Here is a 19,750-nt window from a genome sequence, read left to right on the forward strand (position 1 = left end):
TTACATGACCTGTACAGGCATTTCCAGGAAAAGCAAGACAGAAACTGAAGCCCACACTAATCAGATGGAAACAGAGGAATCCTGGTTCTATATCCTGGTGGTAAAGGTACAGTTGAAGCTGATGGTGAATCAAAGACTTAACCAACTAAAAGCCTGAAAAGTGAATATTTACGTGACCTTCACTGGGGAAAGTGAAAGAATGAAGCATGGAGCCCAAACTTTATTTAAGAGGTAGTTCCCTTTAGATATGAGGAGAGCAATGAAGAATGACCATATCCTGATATTCATGATGAATCCATCCTGTGACCATCATCCTGAAAACGAGCCTTTCCCACTATGCATTTCCTAGCCTGTGAGAAGGGGATTTGGGTTGATCCCAACCACCAGAAAGCAAGCCAAGCTGTTCTTTCAAAGTGCTACCTCAAACAGTTTTTGAGAAGTACAAGTCCTTCCCTCCTATTTACAGAAAAGATCTCAAATTCATAATTGAGAACATTCCATGGCCAAGGCCAAGATTTTAAGGGCATGACAATAAAGCTGGAGCACACGTGTGTATGGCAGCAACAGACATGTCTGCAAAAGTTCAGAGACTTTGCTCCCATATGGATCAGATCTGAACTAGAAATGCTGAACCAAGCAGGAATGTTCTGCTGATTCTTGCCTACAAAGAAAGATATTCTTTAGGAGTTAAAACTGTTTCCAGTCAATAACTTATCCACCAAGACCAAGACCTCAAAAGATCTTCAAGGACACAGAAAAACTGGATCCCAAGCACATGAAAAATAATTGTTTCATTTGAATCACTCCCCTTTGGAATTCTACCTACTACATTTTGCTAAAATACCTCTTTAGATAAGAGCATTTTCATATTTGTATTATTGACCTCTCCAGAAAAGAAAAATGGAAAGATGCCACCACTTTCACTGTGAAGACTGTGACTTTTCTTGCATTCTTACAGGCTCGCATCTAGAATATATATTTTTTTTAAAACACACATTTACGTTGAAAAATGCTGCACAGATGAGGTGACTCATTGCAGACCTAGAGTGGTGCATTGTTCCATCAAAATTCTTTACCTTGTGCTTACATAAGGCCTCCCACAGGCATCTGGAGTCACTGGAGACTGAGAGAAGGAAACGTGACAAAATGAAGAATATGGGCAGCAACCATTGTCTCCCTTTATGAACCTTTACATTTGTTGGACAATATCCAGCTGTCTCCTGTGTGCTACTGGTGGTGTCCAGTTCTTTTGGGAGCTGCAATCTTCACAGGGTTACCTAAAAACAACCTGAAAGATACTTAATGCAGATATTATGAAATTGTGGTATGTTAATGCTTGAACACAAAGCATTTTGGGGCTGCTCATACTTCAGGTTTATTTGAGCAACCCTGTTCCCTTGCAGTAAAGCACAGACTGCCCACAAAGCAACACTGACTCACTAGAGAAGGTCAAGTTCTTCGTGTCTGGTGTGATTCCAAATGTCCCACATCTAAGAAGGACAAACTGACTCCATCCACCCATCCTCTTCATCTATTCAGCTCAATTCTCCTGCTGCTCATGGTTTTCTCCTAGGCTGAGACTGGCAGACCTGCTGTGGGAGCTTGAACTAGAAACAACAGGATTCTTGATACTACCAAAATATCACTTCAAGTAAAGCAGTAGGATCGGGCAGCTAAAATGAAAACATGTTTGGAAGAGATTAAAAAAAAGGGAATTAAGTAAAAAAGGGTAAATTCAGGCCTTTTCTCACTATGAAGCAACATCTTTACCTTCCTATCACCTTTCACTTGATGGCACATACAGGTGATTTTGTAAATGAATTTCAGTAAAGTTCCTTAATCTTTCTTTGTTTTATTAACTGTGAAAAACCCTGATAAAACCCTTCATAATCCCCATGCTGAAGAGACCATACCTCCTGACATAATTCTCCCCCAGATTACCAGGTAGCCAAAGGGACTGTATGCTTTACTACCTTACAGTTACTTGTAGAGGTTTTGTGCTGGGCACTGTGAATCCAAGCTATCAACTGCCTTACTGCAGTGAGAAAAGCAAGGCTTTTAAGACAAAGTTAATGTAACCACTAATGATTTCATATTAATGTAATCATCAATGATTTCACTGAAGTTTTAAACTCAGATATTAAAAATATACTAAAATAGCAAAACACATCTATATTTACTTTTGCTCTTTTGCCTTCTCAATTCAACTCAAAAATTTGTCTTTGCAGAGGAATACACAATTATCTTCACTACTTCAATGGATTATTTTCATACTTTCAGAAACTGAATAATAAAAAAAAATCTAAAACAAAAACCAAGTTTCATCCTTCCTGTCTTCCTTTTAATTTAAAAATCTTAGGTATCCTTCCCAGATGAAATAATTTATTTCTCTTTTTTACCTTAGAAAGAGTGCCTTTCCCCATGTGTTTCCCCATGTGTTTGTTGTGAAAGATTAAGCAGATGAGGGTTACTGGCTCCTTTGGGGTAAGAGGGGAGCTTTCCTTAAAAGCTTCCACAAACACTCAAAACCTGTTAGCCATAATGAAATAGTTGTTCTTTCACATCTAATTCTTTTTACTATTATTAAAAGTAGGAAGTCTGATCTATTCCAAAACTTGTTTAAAAATACAGTGCTAAGTAGGCATCTTCCTGAGTTTCAAATCAAAGTTGAACAGGTGCAAAATGTAAAAGCTTTTAAAATGTATCCTCTCCCACTTCATAGTAAGCAAACCTTTTACTTTAAGAGGGATATTTCACACATCAACAGTCTCAGACCTAAAATAATGCTCCTTTGCAGTCTTTCACTTCTAAAAGGTCAATATTCTTTAAAAAAAAAATTGATAAAATAAATGGGTGGTTTGAAAAAGCATGAAGCACTGCAGTACTGAAAAGAGGAGTGGAGAACAGCCCTGAACAGATTTGGAATTGAAGGCCACATTCCATTCCCTGTACGTTGTGATCCAGGGTCTCTCCAGAGAGAACAAGTTCTCAGGCTGATACGTGCAAAGATTGAACTCTGCTGCCTCTTGCATATGAGATACCCACATTTCTGCACTTCTAGGTGGTCTGAACTTCATCATTCCTTGCCTTCCCTTCCCTCTGTAGTTTTTATTAGCAGATATTGAAACACCACTTGAAAACCTGTAAGGAAAAGTTGTGTCGCTCCAATAAAAACATACAAATAAATATTCACATATTTTACTGATCTAACACAAAACGTTCTCTAAAAAGAGAAGGAATCAAAATAGTGTCAGGTAACAGGATTACCTAAGGATGCATTAAATATCTTTTTCCACAAAATAATTAAGTTTCTTCATTAAAACCAGACATTATTTCAGTTCTACAAAACAAGCCCGATAGATATGTTCTTTTACTTCCAACAGAAATTTAATTAGGACAGATAAAAGATTTTTGAGATATTTTGTTGCAACAATAGCAACCCATTTCAAGTAAAGAATTAAAATTAAGATTTTATTTGTGGTCATTTACATGACTCAAATACCAATTAAAAACTGATTAATCCTTAAGCTTCATAAATTCAGGTTTTTAAAATCTTTATTTTCTCCACTTACACCAATTTTAAGAAGTTTTGCTTAGAGGGTGTAATATATTTATACTGAAAATATTTTAATTTTTTTACTTCAATTTTTTTCTAAGAAGAGAAGGAAGGTGCCATTATTGTTTTGCTTGAGAAGCCAGTCCCTACCATTAGAAAAGACTTGGCATGGCCATTCACACGCACACTAAAGTGCTCAGGTGCAGTATCAAACAGACCAGTGAAGAATATACAAAACACCATTGTGTATAATACTGTGACAGTTTTTCAATATATTCACATACAGTAATCTCTGAGTACCTGAAAGGAAACTGGCCATAAATCCTAAAGAACCTTGTCTATAAAATTGAGTAACCTGTCAATATACTGTATCTCTTCTAAAAATACCCGTATTTTACAATAATATACAAGGTATCTGCTTGCAAACACAGAAGTAGCCATAAATAAAACTTTATTCTTTCTTTTCATTTACAAGCTACCAAGTACCATGTATTTACACAGCACTGGACACTTAAAGTAGTTGCAGTCACAAAATGATCCAGACAGCTGTTGATAAAGTAAAGGATCTTAAGATAAAAGCAAAGTAATACTGTAACAGATAAATGGCAAAAAAGCAGTTTTGCCATAATGATCAGACTTGCATGTTGCATCAATTCTGGTTGAAACGACTGAGCGCCATGCGATTCTCAGCTTTAATCGTTTGCAGTCTGGCTAAAGTTTGTACAGTCATTTCTCTTTTGCAGTTATTAAAATAAAAAAGTTAAAAACTATAGCAGCAACAAGCAAACCCTGTGACAGGAAGGCAAGGTTTAAGAACTAAAAAAGTTTATACAATGTGCTTAGGAAGGTCTGCAGAATTTATCTTCCATCGGCTGGAGTTCGACTGAGTGACAACATGATTCGGGCGTATCTTTCACACAGTTCATGTGTGGAGTAGGAGGGTAACTTTGGCGGGTCATTGAAACCTTTAATCTCTGTAGAACAATCTAGCAGTTTTGGCAGGAAATCTGTCAGTTTTTCTTGCAAGCTGGCTGCAAATCAAACCAGAAAAACAAACATAAGCATTTATGTTCACATGTAGAATTGTCCTTTTTCTGCCCAATGTTGACTTTTTTTTAAATTAGTGGGTAGAAGAGGAGGAGTTTCACTTGGAATAATTCAGATTCTTTAGCCCTACCAAGCAATAACTAGGACATACCAATTCCTAGTAAGATGTTGATATAAACTCCCCTTTAGGTAGTCTAATAACACCACAAGTGTTTTCCCATTCAAAAAGCATGTTTCCTTTACAGCCTGATAGCCCAGTGCAACTTATGGAAAAATCTTTTATTTAAATGTCTACAGAATTATTCAAAAGTCAGGGCAGCTCAAAAAACATTACCAAGGCAAAAAAAGATATGGGTTTAATTCCAAATATTGAAAACATCATACTCATAAAAAAGGTGCACAAGGGCCTTTTACCTTAATAATAAATGACTTACGTTCCATTTCTTGTCCAAGATAAGAACACCAACGGTTCCTCATATCTTCCACAGCAACAATATCTTTCTCTTCCATTTCATCCACCAGTAGTAATGGCAAACACGGGACAATAAGCTCGTTCATTATGATCAGGCCATTATTTACTTCCTGATCGTCTCCCGATTCAAACAGTGCTGCAGCATGTTCGTTTAGTTTCTTCATCAACCATCACAAAAAAGGAAAGCTTTTAAGTACACAGCATTTCACACTCTACCATGCATCATTATCAGTTTCTTTTAAAGCACAGTCTTTCTACAGAATTACCTGGCAGTTTGTATTAACCACAGCTGTATTTTAACATTTACTCCATGATGCATATGCTGTACTAATCCACTTGAACTTATGCTGTTCCTCAAGCCACTTCATTTCATACCTGCCAACTCCAATTGTGCAGCTGTTTTGTTAAGGCTGAGATTCTATCACCGGCTTTTATTTTTTCACTATTGTTAAAAGTGACATAACAAGGAAAAAATCCCTTGTTTCAGGCAAGGCATCATTGCTGATGCCTTTGCCAATATTTGTCTCCCCATCAAACCATGGCAGCAGGCTGAGTCTGCTCACCAGCACTGTCAATCACTACTCCCACCCATCCCAGACATGACTGCAGTAAGCCCACTATAATCATAAAGAAAATGATTGGCTGCTCGCAAAAAATGGGGGGAATAACCTTTTCTTTTTTACTTTTGCATTTTTCCCTCTTACAGCCTCACTATTAAATTACTAATGCAGGGAAGTTTGAGGTTTGTTGTACATGATGGCAATACTTTTCTATTAATTAATTTTATTAGAACTATGCAGCAAACTCAACATTTTGAGACATCCAGTTCACCCTTCACTTACTAGCAAACACTCTCGTCTGTAGTGAGATATCAGCTCCTCGTCGTGCCCTCTGTAGGGGCCTTTGGACAAGAGTTCTTTGTTATTCTGGTAAGCATAGATAAGGTAGAGCAAGGCTTCCATGTAACTGTAGTGAAGAAACAAAAGCATTACGTGCAATATCCACATACCACCTGCCTCAATGTAACTATTCCAAGGACAGATAACTCCACTTGCTGGATGGCAAGTCCACCCCTTCCCACCAATCTCTTCATAATTTTTTTTTAAACCATACAATTTTGTCTTTTACACACACTAGAACAAATTATTTTATTATTAGGTTAGATCATTACAAACAATGTCTAATCCAAAGCTCACTGAAACCAAGAGTTATCATTTCACTCACTTCAAAAACAACTTTAGATTGGCCTTGAGTATCCATGAAAATTTAATTTTTCCTGACTGCATTTATGTCACATTGGGTTTGAGTTTCCATTGCCATGAATATCTTGATAGCATTCTACACCTCAGCAAATAAGATTTAAAGTTGTCGCCTTATTTCTAAAACAACAACTGTGAATTTTTAAGCTTCACTAATTGAAAGTTCTTCCGAGTTACTTGAAATCTAATGTGATGGAAGAAGCCATCACAGAATTTCAGCAGCAGAAGTGCTGTCAGACTGTTGATATTTCTGTCTTTAATCTGAATGCAGAAGATAAATGCAAGGCTAATTGGTAGAGAAGGAATAAGAGAGCACCCAAGAACCTGTCAGTTAGTAATTGACAGAGATCCCTTCGTGCACAGATGAACAATCTCCCCTCATACTGCTGCACATCATCTCCTGCAAACACCTGAAATGGTTAATTCTCTGATTTAAAAAGACCCAGTTATGACAGCCAAGCACTGAAAGCAGTTCCGGTAGCTACCCTAAAAACAGGCAATTTGATATCTCATTTTTACTCAAATAATAAAAAAAAATCTAGGAAGAGAAATTTCCTAGGGGAGTGGTTAAAGGAACATGAAATCGTGCACTCCTTCCTGATGAGAGTATGAGCTCATGTGTCAAGCTGAAATTACCAAAACCAACTACCAAGCTACTGAAAAAGGCTAAAAATTATGTGTAGACACAGAGCATATCTGAATACAAGTCAAGAATTTTCCAAAGTAAATAACTCAGGATGTAAGGTAATACCTCCCAATGAGACAACATAAAAATAAGGGGAAAGGCTACTTCCATTTTTCCTAGCCATGAAAACTCTTCATACCACTGGTCACGAAGATGAAGATGATGGAAGAAAAGATGATTACAAGAACTGAAACTGCTGGTTATAAACCCAGAGGGGGTGGACCTTCTCCTGTTCTTAGTTCAGTTATTTGTGAAACTGCAGGCTGAAGCTGCAGTGTCAATAGCTCTGTTGATGCAAATTAAAACTCAGTGGTGGTAGTTATTTCCAGTCACCCTCTTCTTGCTCCTTCCCTCACCTATGTGTGACCCTTTACTCAAACAACTGTGGTGCCATTTAACACCAAAGTAAGCTATTTTAGATTATCATGACTGTAAATCCAACCTCAGACTCCTTATTTATCTTGGGTCTGAGGAATGGGGCTACAGTAATATCAGCAAACAGATCCATAGAATCATAGGGTGGCCTGGGTTGAAGGCCATGGGCTGTTGCTATGATATTTTCTGAAAAATCCTTTCCTGGGGATTTTTTCTCCTGAGAAGCTGAGAGACGTCAGGAACAAAATGTAAACAGTGGTTATCTGCTGCTGTGGAATGCAACAGGTGCATCTGTGATTGGTCTCATGTGGTTGTTTCTAATTAATGGCCAATCACAGTCAGCTGGCTCGGACTCTTTGAGCCACAAGCCTTTGTTATTCATTCTTTCTTTTTCTATTCTTAGCTAGCCTTCTGATGAAATCCTTTCTTTTATTCTTTTGGTATAGTTTTAATATAATATATATAATAAAATAATAAATCAAGCCTTCTGAAACATGGAGTCAGATCCTCATCTCTTCCCTCAACCTGAGACCCCTGTGAACACCATCACAATGGGCAGGGGGACACCTTCCACTAGACTAGGCTGCACAAATCCCCATGCAACCTAGCTTGAAGGTTTCCAGGGATGGGGCAGCCACAGCTTCTCCAGGCATCCTGTTGCAGTGCCTCACCCCCCTGAGTGTAAGGAATTTCTTTCTGATAATGAATCCAGACCTCCTCTCTGTCATTTTTTAAGCCATTCCCCCTTGTCCTGTCACTCCATGCTTCTGTAAAAGGTCTCTCCTTCATCTTTCTTGTAGGCTCCTTTCAGATACTCAAAGGTTGCTTTCAGGTTTCCATGCAACCCTTCTCTTCCTTCAGGCTGGACAGCCCCAACATTCTCATCCTGTCTTGACTGGGCAGATGCTCCATCCCTGTGATCCCCTTGGTGCCTGCTCTGGCCTGGCTCCAGCAGGTCCCTGTCCTTGCTGTGCTGGGAGCCCAGAGCTGATGCAGCCCTGCAGGTGGGGTCTCAGCAGAGGGGGCAGAGGGGCAGAATCCCCTCCCTGCCCTGCTGCCCACGGGGCTCTGGATGAGCCCAGCACATGATTGGCTTTCTGCCTTCTCACAGCTGAACTGCACATAAGTTCAAGTGTGTGCAGATTAAACCTAAAATCACTGAAGCTGCTCACAAAATTCTGGAGCTCAGAAGGCTGAGGCATTGGAAAAGACACAGAAAGCACAGAATGGCAAAATGGCACTGCTTTGAAAAAGGCATTTCAGTCAAAACTGAAAAGCTGTACTGGCATTCCAAGAAACTTAAAAAGGCAACTGCTAATGCATACAGTTTGTTCAATTTTAAGTTGCTGCCACAAGAGTGAGCTGCAGGCAAAATTCCTACCAAGGCTCATTAGCTGCCTGGGTTCATCTCAGCCAGAGTAGGTTACTACTCCACACTGAAGTCAGAGACGATCTGCCTTAATTCTCCACCTGCAGTGAAAAGTGGGCCTTGTCACTCACCATCAGGGATGACAAGTGACCACTGAAAGTAGGCATGAAAAAGATATACCAAACTAATCTTGATTTCTGTGTTTGTTCAACACATTACAATTAAAGAAATAAATACTGCTTGAATAAATGTTGACTTTTGGCTCCATCAAGACACTGAGTGCTGCTAGGTTATCATTCAGTGTTACTGAAGCTAAGAAAAGTTTGTCAACAGAGAGGTGGGTTTGCAGGGAAAAAAAAAGCCTCAAAACTAATGAAGATCATATTTCTATTATGAAAGTCTATCCTTTCATGAGTATTTTTGAAGTTATGATTTTATGACTTCAGTGTTGAATGAACTGACAGGGATCAGCAGTTTAGTCTTGTTTCCAGCATAAGGATGGTACCGTTCCTCTCTTAAGTGGGAATCTCTGTAAATCTCTGAAACTTTTGGGAATCTGAAGCTGAAACACAGGTATATATTTGCACAAGATGCCTTTGGAGCAGGTCACTGGATAGCCAGATCTCACTGATCCACTAACCATACTTCAGTCCTACTATCTTTGTATCAGAAACTTCATGAAGCACTTCTGAAATGGTACCTTTTATTTCTGACCCATATTAGAGTGTAAGTATTATCACATTGGTGATAATAGGCTTGTTTTTTAAATTATGAAGGTGCTTTTTAACAAAGGAAAAAACCTAATTCTGCAAGTTATTGTAAATAGTGGAGAACGTCATTTAGCACATAGTACAAACCTGTGCTTCCCTCTCTCCTCCTTGGCACAACCAGATTATGTTATGGCAAGAAGGAATTTATTGAAAACATTGGTATTTTATAACTGAAGGTGCCACTCTGGAGTCCCAGTGCCAAAGAACTAGAAGATGTGTCACCACACCTGTAATCTTAGAGAATGCATGAAGGGGTTCCTATAAGCCACACCAATGCCTGTGACATTTCTGCCTCTTTAAGGAATGAAGCAACACCAGACTTCAAATAAGCCAGGTAATCTTCTGACTAACCTTTGTACACAAACTGTTTAAGACCAATAGTGCAGCATATTTCAATTCAGATTATTAGTAAATGTACTGTTTATTACATGGTGGTAACCTGAAGACAACCCAAGACTCTGGGCTGATGGTGTTAGCCAGTATAAAAAGAGGTATCGTGTCACAAAGGCAAGGCTGTGTCTTTTGCAATCAATTTTCCTGTATTGTTTGGGGCCTTTCTTTTTTGGGAAGACATAGGATGAGAAATATGGAGCAATTTACTACTTAACAAAGAAACAAAGAATTAAATTTGACTCCCACTACAAATTTACCTACATGCTGTTTTATACACGAACAGTGACTGACTACATTTAGACTGTAATCACCATTCTTCTTGCATGTGTAGATCAGAATAAATATGAGCTGTTCTGAATTAAGTACATAAATGTCCATTTTATACAGCCACAATTTCTGACTTGGTTCAAAAAGAGAAGGGAATGAATCACCATAGAGTTAAGGACAATCAGTTACAACTATGACAGCTATACATGACAGCTTTTCTCAAATATGTTCTGTTTTCCTGACCTTTAAAGGCCACCATAGGTGGAGTTTTGGCTCAGACTAATGCAGAAGGTACAACTGCTTCAGTGGGAAGTTCCAGCCAAAAAGCAACAAAGACACAGACTTTGACTAATTGTGCCTGCTGATGAAAGCAAATAAATGTATGTGCACAGAGTGACATCCAGAGCACTTAAGAATAGAAGGAAGAATAGGGGTGCATGTGGAGGGTGCTCTGAAAAGAACCCATGGCTTGTATAAGAAATTGGAAATGGAAATTAAACACATCTTAATTTAGAAAGCAGCTTTACTTATCAACATTACATTTTGCTTTCACATCATTCCACTACATTTGAGTTCTATACTACCACTTACCTCTTTTTTTGGAAAAACTCCAATCCTACCATGAGAAATATGGTTGTTTCCCTGAAATGTCTGTAGTCTTGATGCCATCTCTGCATGTAAGAAAGGGTAAATAGACATTCATCCACAAAAATGAAATATAATTATTTTTAAACACAACCCCCCCTCCAGTTAAATTTAGTGTCCAGTCACAGTAAGTACTAAGGATGCCAGTAGGCTTGCATATGAGGGAAGTCCACCAGAATCCACCCTTCCCTCAATAAAAAGAAAATTCTTAAACGTCTTAAACATTTCTAGATGAGATTATTCTTACAGAACCTATTACCATTTGAAAGGAACACAAAGTATCTTTGGAGAACCACAGGTAAAATTATACAAGATCTTGTTTTTTCTTCCCTATATTACTCAGGAAGTGTTGGAAAGCTTTTTCATACACCAGATAGTAAGCTTAATTTTCAATACAAGAATGACATAGAAAAAGCCTGAACATTTTACATGGGAAGTGTTAAAAATACCCAAATGCAACTCTGATGAAATGCTCTTGCTGAAGCAGAACAATTATCTTACTGCATCACCATTTACACCAAGTGACTCCTGGTTCACTTTACAGGTAAATGCTCCAGGTGAGAAAGGCACTTTCTCTACAGAGGGTTAAGTGCTGACCTTCAATTGTGCATTAAAGATAAAATAGGGGACAGCACACTGTAAGACACAGCTACTAGCAGACTCAACAGAAAGAGCTTGAGAAAACATCCATAAAATGCCAGCTCACTATACTGGACTGACACAATCTATGGTGAAACTCCCAACTACCTATAGCAGGAGCTAAAAAAGGGGCACCCTTCTGCAGAGGAACAGATGATATCCCCACTCCCCACTCCTCTTAAGAGTCAAGTCCAGAATTGTTTGTTCTCTCTGTGCAGCATTATTCAGAGAATGGTAAAACGCTGAGCACTGCACAGCCAAGAAAATGCAATTAAAATGCCACTCTGAGGGTCCCTCCCTATCAGACTAGGGAGGCACACTGTAATACAGTAGTTTCTACTGTAGGTCCTAAACCTGGTAGTGAGAAGTGGAAATTAAAATATTTTTCATTGGATTTGTGAGGGGAAGATTACTCCCATTACCCTCCTGATCAAGTTGTTTGGACCTACCAACACAACAAGGAGGTATGGGTGGTGCACTGGAATCTGCCCAGGACATAAATACCCACTGTTAAGAGGTCTTAATGAACAGTATTACTCAGACTTGAAACTGATGCTGGAAAATCAGCTACAGGCTTAGCTTTAAATGTGAGATGAATTATTTAAGCAACTATTAGTCATGATTATTTAATGTCCAATATTCACTCTCACTTTCCCTCCAAGTTTTTCTAAACAACACAGGAGGAAAAATTAAATGCATACACTGGTTATGCATGGTCTCAGCAAAGAAAAGAATCTGCTGCTCATAAGAAAATGGGAATAGCTGCAGAGATAGCTGGAGGAGAAGCACAAATGGGACTGTGCCTGCTATGCAACTCTCAAGATGAGCAAGGCTGGGCACAGACCACTCTCCTCCTTCCTTGCCAGCTGCCTAGAAAAAGCCATGTGGCTCATGTGGTGATAAATTACAAAATATTGTTAGTGACGTCAAGACACGATAACGAAGTAAGGACAGATTCCAACCTGACATTTATTAATGGCTCAAACACTGGAATTACAGATGTGGAAAAAACAGCTTTAGCTCAAGAGCAGCCTTTAGACAAATAAGGGCTTTAAATAAATAGCCAGTTTGAACTTCTCAGTCTGAGACAAGAAGAAATTTGTAAAGACAAAATTCAGCTTTACTGATAACTATTTCACGCTACAACTTAATTTAAAGCATAAGAAATACCGACCTCATATTCCTCCATGTTTACTTCATCTGGCTTTATCATTTCAAGTTTGGCTTGAGCAACCTTCATTATGTTACAGCACCTTACGAAAAGCAAAAAAAAAATCGTTAAATATTACTGGAAATTCACAGAGGGTATTATCCTTACAAAGACAGGAGCCTCAAACAGTATGAGCTACAGCCTTATGCAAACCAGTATGAAAATGCCTTGGAAAATGTACATTTTATTATGCATGGTATAATCAGCAGGAGAAGGCACACTTTTGAAGTATGTGTGATGGAGGCCTGTGCTATTTAAAGGATTATTTCTTTTATTTTGCTAAATTGCTACATTGCTCAGTCTTTCTTTTAATTTTAAATTTCAGATAGTTTGAAACTCCCTGACAATTACTTGGCAGAAGTTTAGAAGATTATTCCCTACACAGAAATCAGACTGTTTTCTAACTTTTAATTTATCTATTTATATAAGTAAGTAGATGAAATTTTGAGTGGAAGAGAGACATAGCCTTGCTCTCGAGTCAGTCACTCACCCAGTTGGAAAGGCTTTGCTCTCTACTACTTCCTTTCAGGGCAGTGAGAAAACAAAGTGAAAGAAAGTACAAAAAACTATGTGCAAGATTATGAACAACCTTGAGCATTTCTACTTAATTTAGGTGAGTAGAAACTCAACTTCTTGATTAGTCTTTTAACAGGGATTTTTATAAAGATGATTTGTTTTACAACGTAAGCACGCATGCTGTTAACTAGGAGATAAAGCCAAACACACCAGCCAAATATGAAGGGGTGTTTCCACACATCAGAGAACATTCATGAACACAGGAAATGAGATGTGCAGATCTTATTACCTTTCATCAAAGCTGAGATTGTGATCTCCAAACTGCTCCAGCAATGTCCTCTCAATTATCTTCTTTGGTGCCTGGTTTTGGATGAAGTAAACAATTGCATGACGCAAACGATAATCACATTCAGGTGGCGGATCTTCCTGGGCTAATTTTAGCAGACGTGTGTATTCCAACTTAATTGCCTACATAATTTTAAGAAAATAGACATTATTCCTTCTGGCTTTCAACTCAGACATCACAGACACAAGATACTTTATGTGCCACAGCATTTTGCCTATAAAAATTTTTAATAGTTTCACAGATCACCCTTCTAAGAAGTCTAAACTATGTTTTTAAAAAGAAAAAAGAACCAAAACCACAGATAAATTGTCAAATTGGTATTTTCTCTCAGCAGTTAAGCCTGACAAAATCCCAATTTAACCTGCCCTTCAAAAGTATTTCCAATCCTGTCGCTATGTCTCCCTGAGAGGAGAGTTATACAATCCTTAGAGAGGTTTCTTTAAGCCCAAGACAAGTGTAAGATTTCAGGCACTTGACCTTGAGAAATTTTCTGAAGTCTCATAAGGTAAAAAAGTACCTCAAATATATGGTTAAATGCAAAGACATGAAAAAATACACCCTCCAAGAAGTTTAGTGAACGTGTATGATTCGGAAAATACTAAGTGGGAATGAAATATATCCTTCAATAAAAAACAATTGATAGGATTTCTGAAGAAAATAATAATTCCATATGAACAGTACTGCACTATAGGGCAGGACACAGCCCTCCCTGAATATTTTAGAGGTCATCAGAATCATTTACTTTTCCAGCTTTGCCAGCACATTAGGTTTTAATGAACATCATTTCATATGTTCATTAGATTTTATTCACTGACACTATACAGCATGAACAGGAGCAACGAGAAAAAGAATTAGAAAAATGGTGACAAATGTTAACACACATTCCATAAATTCCCTCTGATAACAGGGAGGTTATCAGATGGTTTCCTAACACATTTGCAAAGTTTCAATACAACGTATGCATGAAATAAAGCATCAAAGCACTCACAAAAAAAAAAAAATTAAAACCCTGCTTGGTATTTCAAGTGTCTTTATGCTGTAATACCAGAAATCTGGGCTTCCATCCTCTGCTAATAACACATTTTGTTTCAGGACTAAACATGTAGAGTAATAATCATCCAGGTGTAAACATAGAGCACATGGAGACCTTTAAAACTTAGGAGAATATTCTGCATCAGTATCATTTAAATACTCATGATTTGCATTACCATTAAAAAGGATGTTTAGGACAACATTATAAATGCCAAAAGCCACACAGGTTCGATTATCTTACATCAGAAGTTCCACTATTAGAAAGTCAACATGGCTAACAATTAAACCTTGTTTATTGAGGAAGCAAAAATAAACTGATTTAAACATTTAATTTTTTATATAATTATTTAGAAGTAGGAAAAATGCAACACAAACTCTATATTTTTATAATAATTTTAAAATAATGTGGTATTCTACAGATTCAGAAATCTTTACCAAAATGAAAAAAAAAACACTACACAAAAAAAGGGACAGTAAAAAAATATTATATGCTTTCATTTTCTCACTAAGGATAACAAAGATATTAAAGGAAACACTCTGCAAGGAGTTGTCTATAAAGGTTAAAGAACCTTTATATATTGGAAGAGATCACTGACCAAGAAATATCTGAATGTTAGTCATGTCTTAAACCTGAGGTCTAGGGGGGAGTGGAACCTTGGCTGTCACAATGACCCACACCACTAGAGTTTCACCTGAGTAACATTAAATGAAGATATAGAACCCCCCCAGTTTTTTGGAAACACTAATTTCATCAAGAACAAACACATAAAGGAACACAATAACAGTAATAAAAGACATAGAAGCTTTTAAAGTAAGTTACAGGAAAAAGTGAGATTTCATCTGGATGTGTCCCAAACCAAAACTTTTGCTCCCAAAACAACCCCACTTTATCTGCATCCATTCATACTAATGTATTCCTTCAAAATGAACCATATTTCACCTCTTCTAAGCTACTACAAACACGATTCAGCAGAAAATGAGTAAGGAAATTTTCTACTGTATGTCAAAACATTTTCTCACTGAAAGACATTCTGCCCCCATGAAGCCTAAATGTTCAAGGACTCAAAATTAAAGACTGAAAATCATTTCAACTGGGCATTGTTTTGATAACTCTAAAGCATTAAATAGAATTTTATTTTGAAGTAATTTTCTGTTTTAAAATTATCAAAACACCCTTCAAATTAAAAAAATATAATTAGATATAATTGACATTTCTGGTTCAAATCAAGGAGTGATTTGATCAAATGAGGATTTTTTCTTTAACTTGAAAAACACTTTACATATTTTCATTAATAAATTTGAGAAAAAAAAAAGCAACCAACACTGAATCCCAAGCAAACCCAGTTTCACTGAGCAGAGGCTGTGGCAGATGTCTCTCCCTTCCCTGAGATCAGGCACAGTTAACAGAGACAGCCCTGCACACACATTATGCTTATAACCCTTCTTTAAGTATCCATATCAAACACCCACACAGACAAACCAAGCAACCAATCCATGAGGTTTAAATTTCCTTACCAAGGAGTTGCAGAGCTTTTTGTTGGTGATGTTAGGGTTTTTTGTTTGTTTGTTGCTTGTTTGGGGGCTTTGTGGCTTTTAGAATTTCTTCTAGTGGAAGTACACCATAACAATTAAGAAGAAAACAGACCGCTACTCAGTGACAAGCAAGAAACTTTTTTCTCCTCTCCAAATCACATTTGAGAGGATTTTACACTTTACATCATGTCAAAGAAACTCCCTTTTTAATACCCTGAAAATTCGAAAGGCCATGAGCTAAAGGTGCTCAGAAGTTTGTGTATTTAAGAAAATGAACACATTCCTAAATCTGGTGGCACAGTGAAGACTAATCACTTTACATAAAAAGCCTAATGTCTAATTCCCATAATAAACCACTGCTTAAATAAATAGTATTGACACCCATGCAGTTACACAAAAGCAAGCAATTTGGAATTATTAAAAATCTTTTCAGGAGTACAAACCAAAAATATCTCTTTGAAAAAACAACAAATGACTAAAAGTCCCTGGGCAAAAAAAATCCTTACGTCCCACAGTCTAGCAAAGGCATGGGTTTTATTACTAACAGGAGAAAAAACCCATATACTTTTATCAATTACACATCTAGGTTTCATATCACTAATATGTTACTCACTACTATTACTAAAAAGCTGAAATGCAGAAAGGTATATGAGCTGCTGATATCAACAGGGCAAATATCTGTATATTTTTCAAGGGGTAAGCATCTAAATGAGGGACTGATATAGACAAGCTGGAGAAGACTTTATATACAGAAAGGGGTAGAGGGGATTAGCATATCTAACAAGTCAGAGGAGAAAAAGTTGAAAATGTTAGTTGTACCTTAAAGAACCCTGCTTCTGGCCCACACCTGTCATAAACATTCCTGGCTTTACCTATAGCCATGATAATACCTTGCATGTTCGGGGTCAGCATGACCTGCCACAAGGGATTTAAGGTAAAAGTTTTGAATGATTAATATTTTAATGACTAAATTCAATATGCCTTTAGCCTCATGCAAAATGAAAAAGCAACTTAATGCATGCATACATTGATATGGCACACTTCAATACAGATCTGGTGAGCATAATCTGCAAATCAAATCATGGCATGTGTATATATAGTTTTACTGTATCAACATTAAAGGAATCTTACAAAAAAGAAAAAAAAAAAAAAAGAAAAAAATCTGTGTCAAAAAAGTTACATGGACCAAACTTCCCAGGAAAGGAGCATGCACAGTTTAGCATTAGTACCAAGCAGAAACTGCACACTGAATGAGTGCTACCCATGGCCATGAAAGGATTAAAAAAAAGGTTTCAAGTAGAAAAATCATCCAGTCACACTTGAGATATACTGCACTAAAGCCACCTGTGTTTTATGCATATTTCAAGGTCAAAAAGAGAAACTCACTGCTGCAAATGCAATCAATCCCTGAAACATTTGCAGACAATCTCTTAAACATCAATTAACAAACACCAAGCCAAACACAGGACATCTCTCGCTGCTATTCACATCAGTTACACACAATATGATACATCCAAGCTACTCAGAAAAGCCTTTCTCCTTTTTAATCTGTAAGCAAAGGAAAACACTCCCTCCCTGCCCAAGGTATTGCTGGTACAGCAAGAAATGATGAAGGATCTTAAACTCCCTGCGAGTCTCCCACACATAAAAACATTTCTAAAAAGTGAATACACTCACAAAACGAATAGGGATATAGGCAAGAAAGTTATCTACTAGAAAGACAAGGGCATGGGGACAAAAGTAAAAACAAACAAGCAGGTCATTATATGAGGTTAAATCTGCATTTCTTTCAAGGTGGAGACTACACATCTGTGAGAAGCTAAATTCAATCTGATGATGTCAATTAAACCATTTTATTCCCCACGCCATCCTCCCGGTTATAACTGATCACACTTCCAGGGCAGAATGACCTGAAACATCCATTTGCCTAGGGAAGCTAAAGCTCCCCAAGAACCCATGTTCAGCGCCCTGACAATATGGGCTGCACCAACTCTATTCCCACCCAAAACAAACATGGAGTAAGCAGTGACAAGGCAGGGCAGTTTGATGACCAGCAGTGTTGCTTTCTACTGCTGAAACTGGGCAGCAAAAAACAATGCTCCTCAGAAAAACAACAGGCCCCATAATTATTCCTCAAGTAGTAGCAAGTACATGTACCAGCATGAACCTGAATTTTTTTAAGATTTGCAAGATTCAGTTCTACCAACCATATCAATTTCAGCTTATTTCCATGGCTAATTTAATCTCCAAAGCCTGAAAAGCTTAACCTTGGCAAATAAGAGATCAGACTTTACTGGACTGACAAGAAAGCACAAGCATTAAAAACATTTCTCAGTGTCCTGTCCCCTTTTAAATAATGCAACAGTGGGCAGTCTTATCACCAGCATTTTGAAGGCTACCTGGCCTAACACAAACATTCACTCTCCAAAGCTGAAGAGACAGACACCCCTCCAGTGTAAAAGGCAGCATGCAAACCGTGCCCAAGTAAGAGTCTGTAGTGCTTTCCTTCCGTATTTCACGACAAACTAGGACATTGTTAAAGATCACAAATGGCTAAGCATTTAGTTTTGCAGAAGTCTGTTAGGTGTCACAGTGTGCAGACATGCCAAAACTTCTCATCAGGCAGCACGAGGAAGCCCCGGGGAGGAGCAGTGCACACGAGGTACCTCATCGTCATAACCCCCCTCCTCTGACTCAATCACAAACGTCCCCACATCGGGGATCGCCACCTCCACCACTCGCTGGGTGGGAGCTGCTTGAGCTGGGGCATTATCAGAGCTCTGCAGAAGAAAACCATTATCAGTACATGCTTGGGGGGAAAAAAAAGAATCATCATAACAGGTATCAGAAAATACAATAAAACTGTGGAGAGATGCAAACTGATCTAGTTTGCAAACTGAGATGCAGGCTGATCTAGTACAATGATGTCCACTGCTGAAATTCTGAAAAAATTCAGAAGCTGTATCTAGTTAGAGAATATAAGTGATATTTATAATTTTTTAAGCAATACATTTTAAAATTAAGCCATAATTACTACAGTTATTTCATTTGTTCTTTATTCACTAATTCTATCTTTACAGGTTAGTATACCAGTATTACAACTCTAATATCCATTACAAATTTAAGTCACTTGGCAAAGGATGAGTCTGTGAACCACAATTTTTTGTACATTTCACCCCAAAATTACTAAGTATATTATAAAATATCAGCATAGTTTAGGAAGGGACCTCAAAGATCATCTAGTCTTAAAGATGCCACCCACTAGATCAGGTTGCTCAGGTACCCATCCAGTCTGGCCTTGAAGAAGGCCAGGTCAGATACTTCATATCTGAAATACCTGATGAAGCCACACTAAAGGAGAAAAACAAACTGAAAGCTAACATTTCCCAATGCTCTGGGAGAGAAAAAAAATACCGAAAAAAGCCTTTTAAAGAACATTTAAAGGAGCATTACATTTAACTGGATTATTTTTTTAGAAGAGTAATTAAACAGAAAATCAGGAGAAGACTATCTTTGTTACTAAAATTCTTGATATGTTAAACTAAGTTTTAAACAACAACAGTGACAAATATGGCTCCTATGGTCTATCACTGAATAATAGGCAGTTTGCAACATTTGCAGAACTTGAACCTTGAC

General features: G+C 37.7%; 1 protein-coding gene across 3 annotated transcripts in view; it reads right to left on the bottom strand.

Moving 5' to 3' along the window:
- Window positions 1-3,990: 3,990 nt before the first annotated feature.
- Window positions 3,991-19,750, bottom strand: part of USP25 (ubiquitin specific peptidase 25) — an 88,700-nt gene continuing 72,940 nt past the window's right edge. For 2 of the 3 annotated variants that reach the window (XM_071433676.1, XM_071433677.1), the window contains 6 exons: window positions 13,493-13,671; window positions 12,652-12,730; window positions 10,785-10,864; window positions 5,918-6,041; window positions 5,038-5,233; window positions 3,991-4,587 (listed from right to left, as the gene is read on the bottom strand). In XM_071433676.1, coding sequence (XP_071289777.1) covers window positions 4,415-4,587; window positions 5,038-5,233; window positions 5,918-6,041; window positions 10,785-10,864; window positions 12,652-12,730; window positions 13,493-13,671 — 831 coding nt within the window. In that variant the 3' untranslated portion in view covers window positions 3,991-4,414. Of the gene's footprint in view, window positions 4,588-5,037; window positions 5,234-5,917; window positions 6,042-10,784; window positions 10,865-12,651; window positions 12,731-13,492; window positions 13,672-16,933; window positions 17,030-18,780; window positions 18,895-19,750 lie in introns of all 3 variants that reach the window. The other variant, XM_071433678.1, reaches the window with a different exon arrangement.

Source organism: Agelaius tricolor, unplaced genomic scaffold (genome assembly GCF_023055355.1).
Source record: "Agelaius tricolor isolate 1412-34295 unplaced genomic scaffold, bAgeTri1.0.p SCAF_9, whole genome shotgun sequence".
Lineage (NCBI taxonomy): Eukaryota > Metazoa > Chordata > Aves > Passeriformes > Icteridae > Agelaius > Agelaius tricolor.